Source organism: Halyomorpha halys, unplaced genomic scaffold (assembly GCF_000696795.3).
Source record: "Halyomorpha halys isolate HHAL.00 unplaced genomic scaffold, Hhal_1.1 Scaffold79.1, whole genome shotgun sequence".
Lineage (NCBI taxonomy): Eukaryota > Metazoa > Arthropoda > Insecta > Hemiptera > Pentatomidae > Halyomorpha > Halyomorpha halys.
The window spans coordinates 424,842-434,753 of NW_027113124.1; the positions used below are offsets into that span (position 1 = coordinate 424,842).

At 30.7% G+C, this 9,912-nt stretch overlaps 1 protein-coding gene across 2 annotated transcripts in view; it reads right to left on the reverse strand.

Annotated features, from left to right (window-relative positions):
• Positions 1 to 3,000: 3,000 nt before the first annotated feature.
• Positions 3,001 to 9,912, reverse strand: part of MFS16 (major facilitator superfamily transporter 16) — a 24,014-nt gene continuing 17,102 nt past the window's right edge. For both annotated transcript variants that reach the window (XM_014439222.3, XM_014439221.3), the window contains 4 exons: positions 9,532 to 9,680; positions 5,402 to 5,603; positions 4,319 to 4,416; positions 3,001 to 3,425 (listed from right to left, as the gene is read on the reverse strand). In XM_014439222.3, the coding sequence (XP_014294708.1) occupies positions 3,354 to 3,425; positions 4,319 to 4,416; positions 5,402 to 5,603; positions 9,532 to 9,680 (521 nt within the window). In that variant the 3' untranslated portion in view covers positions 3,001 to 3,353. The remainder of the gene's footprint in view (positions 3,426 to 4,318; positions 4,417 to 5,401; positions 5,604 to 9,531; positions 9,681 to 9,912) is intronic.

Consider the following 9,912-nt stretch of genomic DNA (forward strand, 5'->3'; position numbering starts at 1 on the left):
GAGATATAAAATAAAATGTTCGAGAAATTTTTCCTAACTTGAAACTATTTTCTCTACCATATAAAAACATGGATTGGAAAAGAAAAAATACAGCTTTTTGACCGCTATAATTATAATTAATTTAGATAATATTGTGAGGAGCTATGAATTTATTTCGTGAACAAGGAGCATCGATAGAAAAAAGTATCCTCCAAAAATTAAGCTCAAAAATTTTAAATTTTTACTAATAAATGGAATATGGTCCGGGTGCGGTCAAATTAAACTCAAATAGTAATATTTTTATTTGAGCCAACGTTTCGCCCCACGTTGCAGGGCTTCGTCAGGGCTAAAAAAGACTTTTCCTAAACAAATTTTTTCTTCTTTCTTCTCCCACTTGTGCCTCATGAGCTCTGCGTGTCTACGTTTTTTCTCCTCAGATCACGCAAGGCCCTTTCTGGAGCGCTTCTTTCCTTCCCTCAAGAACATTCAATCCCTTGAGCGTCCTTCTGTACTCATCTCTGTCCAAACAATCCCGGTCCGTCAGCCCCACTTGTTCCATATCATCTCTAACTTCTTTGAAATATCCTGTTGAATTTTTGTGACAGTAGATTTGTTAAAAAATTCTATTGTATAGTCTTTTAGGTTTCATCCTCATCATGTGTCCATAGAATCTCAGCCTTCCAGCCCTAACGTTTGTTGTTTCCTTATAGATTGATTGATTCAACCTCAACCTGTATCCTTCAGGTGTTCTCTTAGACCTGTAGATACTTCTGAGAATTCTTCTTTCCCTTTTCAGGCTAGGCTGGGAAGACATGAGGTTTTCGTTCCATAGAATATCAATAGCTTGATGACCGTGTTATAATATCGTACTTTTGCTTTAATAAATAAGTTCTTCTTGTTATAAAAATTACTGGTGGCAAAGAAAAGGCAATTTCTCTATTTTGATGACCCTTTCCTCTCCAACCCATTGCTGCATGTGATTTCTCCATGGTATTTAAATTATAAATGGTCTTATTTTATCTTTTTTTTTTTTTAGTTAATTATTGTTTCACTTTTTTTTATTCTTTTCCACTTTATTATTGTAGAGATATTTTATAATTTCCTTATAAAAGCCAATCACTTTTCTACATCAGCCCTGCAAATTGGGACGAAACATTCCTCAACATTAAATAGTTTTTTTACTATTTTGTACCTTATTGACCGCCACCTGGACTATTTCCTGCAATCTACTTCATACAATGAACTATCTTCTTCCATTATTATTATTATTTGTTTTAAGAACCCTAGGATTTTGAAAAGTCCAGATTTTATAAAAGTTCAGTATAACTACAGCTATGGATGAAGATGTTGTAACTGTTGGTGTAATAGCTAGGCTACTGTAGCTTCCCTAGCCACTACAGTAACTTTAATAGCAAAAATAAATAAGAAAAAGAAACGTTTGTGAGTTTATCCAACTTCCTTTATAAAATATCTTTGTTAAAGAACTGCAAGAGAGTAAGTTTGGCCTTAACTATAGTCTATTTTAGTAGAAGTTATTTTTAATGTAAATTAAGTTCTCTAAAACATTATAGCTTCTTGAACTCCTGACCCCTGATCATGGAATTATTGGTGCAACATACTTGTATTGGCCAACTAGGAACACTTTGGTGACAAACTCAGCTTTTTTTTACGGGAGCAGCAATCAATATGACTACATAACAACTTGTTTGAATTCGGTAAAACTTGGAGCATTTTTTAAATAATAGCCAAACTAAAAATATTGAAAGACTAAATTCATTTATCTTTTCCCAGAGGGTATATTCAAACATGAGTGTCACTTGGCCTCAATTATTGAAGGGGACAGGGACCACATTGATTAAAGTAGTCTCGAGTACTCAGTTGGGGGAAGGGGGGATTCTGTCATCATGGGCAATGAAAAAGAAGACCAAGCAGCCCATTTGGCCATAAAGCAAGAATCAATAAAAATAACTGCAATAAATTATGTCAAATTAAAGGAGTGGAATATTACCACATAACATTAAGACTATAAATTATAATGCAATGACCCATTTTTAAAATAGCTCAGTATAATGTGGCATGTCATTTCAGTCTAAACTATGAAGCCCCAACAATAATAATAATAATAATGAATATATATTTTTTATTCTAATGTAACCTTTTAATAGCATTTTTAACATTATAAGTAATTTGAATAATAGTTACTTGAAATCTTAACTTGAAAATTATTTCAAATAAAGTACATGCCTGGAACGCTCAGAGACCTGTAACACATTGAGGTAACTGAAATTGTCAAAAAAATCTGCAGACTGGATAAACAACAAATAACTCAGTAGTAATCAGTGCTGATCAAAATGTAAATCTACAAGGAGTTGACCAAAACGTAGATGGAAGAATTTTACATTCTCCTCCAAAAAAGCTCATCCCAAAACACTTCTAAAATTGAAACAGAATATAATATCAAAACTAAATTTATAATTTATTTATTCAGTTTTCTAAAACTCATATGACTTCAAGATGCTGCAGTATAACTTTTCTTTATTTTTTTTTATATATACCTTGCCTCTTTACGGTATATTTTCAATCCTTATTAATGAATACATTTGAATTCCTTCTTCAATTAAGTTTTTATGACCATATTTTTTTTTTAATTTAAATTAATTTTCAATCTTATTCAATTCAAAAATAATATAAAAAAGTTTCTAAAAATGAATCAAAATAACATGGTTACATTAAAAGTGAACCTAAAGTATAGAAAACATTGCTAAAAGACAATTTATATCAGGTAAAAGTATAAAATTATCAAAAAATAAAAGTTTAAAACATTATAGAAAATTGGAATAACTGCCTTAAATTCATTTCAAAACTTTATAAAAGACATATCAGTCAATATTGAAGGAAATGTGAATGTATACACTACATCTATAGAATGTATAGATCACAAATTGTAGCATTACTATCACAATGCCCAAAAAAAAGAAGCTTTTATGGTTTTAGATCAAGGGTTAAAAATGATAAATAAACTTCTCAATAAAATAAGTTATTTATAAGAACAAAATAACTCATATTGTAAGGTTACTTACAATGTTTAAAATAAACATTTACATTCATAAATGCAAATTTCTTATTCATAAAACATTAATTTGACTTTTATAACAATTATAATATAACATATACAACAGTAGATTTTATAGAATAATTTGATATTATTGTACACATATACAAATATTATAATACTGATAAGATCCATTTGAAGTCAGATGTAAGTTTATTTGTTTCTTTTTTTTTTTCATTAAGTAAATTTTACATGTATTATTATCTGAGTAACATTAAACACTGAAATATAACATTTTATATTTTTGAAATGACAAATAAGCTCAGACTGTCCAGCCGCTAGTACCAGATCCGCAAGTTATACGCAATTCTTTGAATACTAAACGAAGTACAGCCTGCAAAAAAAAAAAACTTATTAGTCAATAGAATAATATATTGCACATATTAATTGTATGTATACATGTGTAAGTGTTTTTTCTAACATTTATTTATTTATTACAAATATAATTACAATGATGGGGAATAGCAACTAGTTAATTGCATAGAATCTATTTAAATGACTTTATCCTGGTTGTATTTCCATTATACTTAATTTTATTAGGTTAAATAATTTGGTCTAAAAGCCAAGTAGATCTCATTGTTATATTCTTCTTCTTTTATAGAGAATAATAACCATGTGGATTCAAAGAATAATTAGCAAAACCAAACTAAATAATTATTATGATTAGTAGGCACTAAATTATTATTAATAATAATAATACCTACTAACTACAGATTAGTAGTTATGCTCATTTCTTAGGTATTTTTGGAATGCCAATTGAGGATTTTGAGTCGAAGATTTTCAAGCCCTTGCACATATTAATTATTACTGCTTACTGTCACATAATTAATAAATAGATCATTAAATGAGTCCTTAGTATGTGAAAAAATTGGTTAATGGATTTTCATTATGTCAAACATTTAGCTACACGTTTGATAGTTTACAATAGGCAATAACTATTTTTTGTTTTTTCATTGTTGCAAACAGTTTGATTATTTAACACCTATAACTAATTTATTTTATTGAAACCAATTTTGGTGAACACCCACATTCCCTAAATGCTAATTACATAAATCCATTTAAAATAAATCTAAAGTAGCCATAAAAACAGAGATACAAACATGCAAACAAAGGCAGCAAAATCTTTTGGACATCATGTTAAACATAATTCAAAATACCCATATTAATGAAATCTAATATGATAATAATGGTGCAAATGTAAATAAAAATAACAAAACAAAAACTTACAACAAATGCTAAGACATTTGATATCATCAACATGTAAAAAACATTTTCCCAGCCATAATTATAGACAACTCCAGCCAGTAGTGGACCAACTGCAGCACCTGAATCAAATAATTAATAATATTGAGTTTCCCCAAAATAAAGAAAACTTGAAAATTTAAAAATTAATACACATAAATTGTGTTCATATGTTAAAACTTCAAGATTTCAGAAGATTCAAGTTGAGAATTTATAATTAAAAATTTTTACAAGCATAAAATGAAAGAAAAGGAGCAATATTCCCAGAAAAAAAAAACCCTGTGCTTCATACATTAAACATTAAAACAGGTGATTTATAATTATAATGCAAAGAGAAAAGTTCATATATTCATTTTAAACACTAATCAGTGTTCTAACACTTAAAAAATGAGAGAATTCTTGGCAAAACTGCACTTAAATTTAATTGATTTTAATTCTTTTAAAGAAATGACAGACACGTAAACCAGCCCTTAGCCTATTCAAACCTTCTTGGGCTTGTTATCATACTATCTTCCATCCTCATGTTGGTCTTCCTCTAGGTTTAGTCCCTCTCGAAGAAAACTTTTTCACTTTTGAAGGTACCTTTGAAATCTTCTATACCCCAGGATGTGGCCTTCAGACTCTGGAACTTGTCAAAATCGGAGAAAAACACATCCAAGAATTCCTTATACAGCTCAATATTTCTGCACAAAATCTTTATTCTATAATCCATAATCAGAACAATTTCATTTGAAGAAACTAAACTTTTGTTATGGTTTATAATCAATGAGCTTAGCTAGAATGAATGCTTCACTAGATGCTGTTAACCTGCATCTTGTTTTCATTGTCTCTTCAATCTTTTTAAAGATAGATCATGAAATTAAGAGCACAAAATATCATCAAGACTATAATTTTTCACTGTAAATTGATCTTCATTTAATAGTTTATCATTTAAGGCCAATTTTTTCTTAACCTCAATCTTACTGAAGGCATCCTCTAAACTAGCTGATGAAACCCTTACAATAGTAATATCAGCATATGCTAAAAATTAAATAAAATATAAAAACATAAATAAGCAGTAATGATTACCAAGTGATCCAGTTCCATCTATGATAGCTGTCACAGTAGCTAACGCTTTTGAATTTGTAGCCAATGTTTTGTGAGTACCTAAGTCGGCTGAAACTGCAGTTGTTATTAAAGCATATGGTCCATTAACAAAAAATCCTGCTAAAGCAAGCATACCAATGTTCAACCATATATTAATTGCCCCAAACATGTTGTAGAGAAACAGCTGAAAAAAAAAAATGCTTGTAAATTATTATATAAACTGTAAAAAAGTTTTTTTTTTAATATCCAAACCCTTTTTTTTGCATAAATATGTTCCTCTTTCAAGGAAGTAGAAAATCGGCAGTCGAGGGATGCAAGTAGAAGAGTCAAGTTTATTTATTTACAGTTAAAATGCCGAATGAGTTTTCCTACCACCTCAGTTATTGGTCAGTTCATTCAAGATAACAATGGATATAACTAAGTACTACCTGTATTTATTGTATAGGTTTTAATCTTTATGAGTGGTAATAAAACTTCCTAAAGTGATTTCATACTCACTTTGCAACAAAGTATACTAAATATAGAGATATATGTTTAAAAACTGAAAGTGATATGAACATCGAAACTAATAAAATAGAACAAAATGGAAAATAAGAGCAAGCAAGTCATTGCATGTATTCATAGAGAACGACACACATTGGGTGCAAATAAGTAGTGATATGTCTGGTAGGCATACTGAAGATACAGCCCTTATTGGTAATGGCATGCCTTACAAGAGTTCAGTTAATATGCACTTAATGTTAGGGATAAGTCTGAGACTTAAAAATATTTACATGCATCAGTAGCAATACACCTCTGAGATATAGTAGATTTCAGTAAATCAAACAGTATTCGAATAATTCAACTCCAATCAAGATCAAACTTCTACTGCCTTGTTGAGCTCCCCTTCCCCTTGGAATATGCAAAGGTTGGGGAGTATCTGGTTGATAACAATGAAGGGGAAAAGCGCCAAACTAACATGTATCACTACCATCCTAGCGTCAATTAAGAAAAAAATATTTAAGTGCAACATATTTATAAATAACTTAATTGTAAGCAGTTAAAGTTATACTTTAAATCAAGCATCCTAATGACTGAGGATTACTCCAAAACATTGATGTAATAAAGATATAAACACAAATAAAATTTTAAAATAGAAAGATTAAGTTTTTCCATTGAAAAAATAATCATAATTTTGTTATATATTTTTAATTCAAAGAAATATTTCACAAGTTATTATTTTTTCATTCAAATTACTTCAAGAAAGTTTGTTAACATCAAGAAATGTTTTGTTTACTAATCATACCATCCTTATCCAGATTCATGTTAACTGATGTCACTGAAGATCTCGAGACAAAATTAAAATGATAAATAAATTGCCTTGTACAATTCATGTTCGGGATCCTCAGAGAAGCCTTTATATCACGTTTTTATGAGGAGTTAAAGTGGCTTAATCCTCCCCCTACCATCGTAAGGATTTCCTGGCATTTTTCCACTACCAAGTTATCAAATCTCACCATCCATTATAAATCTCAAATCTTCTTAAAATCATACCCTCAGTTCATTCCCACAATAACTGTTCCCTGTCTTCAAAATTATATATAACAGCCCACAAAACCTCAGCTTTTGAGAGATCCTTCTTTATAAGATCCTCTTCCAAATGAGATTCCTTTCCTATTTCCATCCATCACTCTAGTACCCTTCCCAGCTTCAAATCCCGCTTATTCCGTCATTTCCAAAATATCCAGTTCCAATAGAATTGAAAAAAGATGGTCTTTACTTACAATCAGACTTTATAAAAACCACTACAGTAAATATTGATATTTACTACTAATTTATTAAATATTAATTTAATAATATTAAATCCTGTAGATATTTATTCTTTTAATTAGTATTATTCTCTTAAATATTTGTTCTTATGTTAATAATATCATGACTTTAATTGTTTCAGTAAAAAGACTTTAAAGTTCTTTATTATAATTTATTATTAGGTATTAATTATTTTGCTCTTTTATTTGTTAATCTAAGGTTCTAATCGTAAGTGGTTAGACCATGATCCATAGTTACGATAGCCAAATAAGCACCTGTGTTTTTTTAATGAAAATATTATAGTAGAGATAACTCCTGCTTGTGGCATGCTTCTTCGATATTTATAAGTCCTTATCCTCCTTTCCTGGATAAATAATGTCTGGATTAGGAAGAAATAGGATGGTGGACCTGACCTTGCGTGAATGTTCTTCTCATAAGACGATCTATTTTTCGTAGGCTGGTATTTGACCACTGTACTATTCCCAAGCTGTAGCTTAGTGCTAGTATGAACTATGTATTGATGGCCTTGATTTTCTGTTTTCCAGATAGCTGAGTCTTCAATACTTTTCACAATCCATTCTCAACATTGTTGTTAGCTCTTGTTTCATATCCTTTCAAGCTATTATGAGGGGCTACTGTATACCGAAATATTTATATTGTTCATTGGCTTATAGTTCCCTTGTTCATCACACAATTATCAAATCCAAATGATATACTAATATGATTGGTAAAGGATGACACAATTTCAATCATACTTTGTAATTGTTTCTTTTTTGACATATAGCTTGAGTCCTCCATGTACATCAGTTGTGACTGACAGTGGTTGCTTCATCCTTGGTATTGAGTTTGTAGCCCGCATTGGTACTTCAAAGTATCCGACTTAATGGGAACAGTGCCATACAAAACCACAATGAGCTAAGGAAATCCCCTTGTGTTGATAACTCTTCATAATTTTTATCTGGTTATTACAATGGGTCGCTCCTATTTTGAGCATAGACACCCAGCCTGCCATTCAATATGAGAGCAGTGTGCTTACTTTAGTTTGAACCTTATAATAGATGTCTAATAATCTGAGCAGCCAACTGTGTGGTACAGAATCGAAAGCCTTCCTATAATCCATCTACACCATTGAAAGGCTTTTAGACACTTGTGCACCAATGAAGGAATCAATTAATAAAAGCTCTTTGCAATCTCTGGCTCCTTTTTTGCATCCAAGTAGTTCTATGGGTACCACATTATTAGATTCGAGGTGGTCATACATCTTTGTTGCCAAGATAGAGATAAGAATTTTGTAGATACCATTTAAGCAAGTTATTGGCCAGAAATCTCTGGTTCATAAATTCAGCCCACCCTTCTTTGAGAGCATTTAAGTAATGCCATCTGAGAAACCCACCAGGGGAGCCTGCTGCCATCTAGTATATCCTGGAAGCCATTGGTCAGTAATTCATGCAAACTCCAAAATATTTTAATCCAGTAATTCTGAATCCCGTCAGAGCCAGGCACCCACCAATTTTTCACTTTCCTGACTGTTTCCATTACATTGTTCAACTGTTATAGTTACCTCATCTCTGAAACATTTTCAAAACTTTGTATTTCCTCTTGGATCCAAGAGGCAATTCATTGTGGTTAATTGATTTTCCCACACATTCTTCCAGTAGGTTTCAATATCATTGGGGTAATGAATTATCAATTTCACCTTTTGGGCAACACTTCTATAAAATTGTTCATTCTGTTGCCTGTGCAAAGCTGCCTCAGTATATCTATGTACCCAGTTTGCATAAACTGGGTGGGTACATAGATATACTAGCTTTTGTTTCAAGTTATCCAAGTGTTTTGTCAGTTTATCAATTAATTCGGATTCTAGTACTGTACCCAAGTTTTGTACAATTATCTCGTTGACTTTCTTCTTTGTCTTGGGTCTTGCACGTAAGTTGTTAATTTTTTATTGAAGCTTTTTTTTCCACTGTGGTATTTCCATAAAACCTCTGAGTTTTATTTTTTCTACCAGCTTCTATCTTTATTCCAAGCTCTACAATAACAGTTTTGGCAGCAATATAAACAGCCAATGTGGAATATCTTGAAGTCCATTTATTAGGCCTAAATATTCCTGGATCACTATTATTATTATTATTATGGTAGTTAGAATCCAGAAATGTATGCTATTCACAAACATCATTTTTCACAACATTAATTTAGATTTTCAAGAACAAACTGTAACGTTATTCAATACTAATTTATCTTCAATACAATGAGAGAACCTTTTGAAAAACATGGAGAAAGTTAGTAATTAATTAAATAGATAGGAAGAAAAAAAGATAAATTACCAAAGGAACTGCCAAAATCAACATTATAGTACATGTCAAAGCACTCATTCCAGTATAGTCACTAATGGCTCCAGCAAATATGCCTCCTAATATTCCACCCACATCAAAAATAGTAGATAAATCTGCGCTGAGGGATTCTGATAATGAACCTAAAGAATAATAAATGCATATATCAAATGAAATTACTCAAACAGTTCATCACATATTATATTATGTCATTTTTCAGAAAAATCAAATGTGTTCTTTACATTTAATCATTATATTTATTTTTTTAAATATGAAGATGGTTAGGGTTGCAGTCAAAAAGAACAAGAACAGCAGTGAACTATTTTTGATCTTTTTGACCACAAACCTGACCATCTTCTTTACGTTTGAAATTAC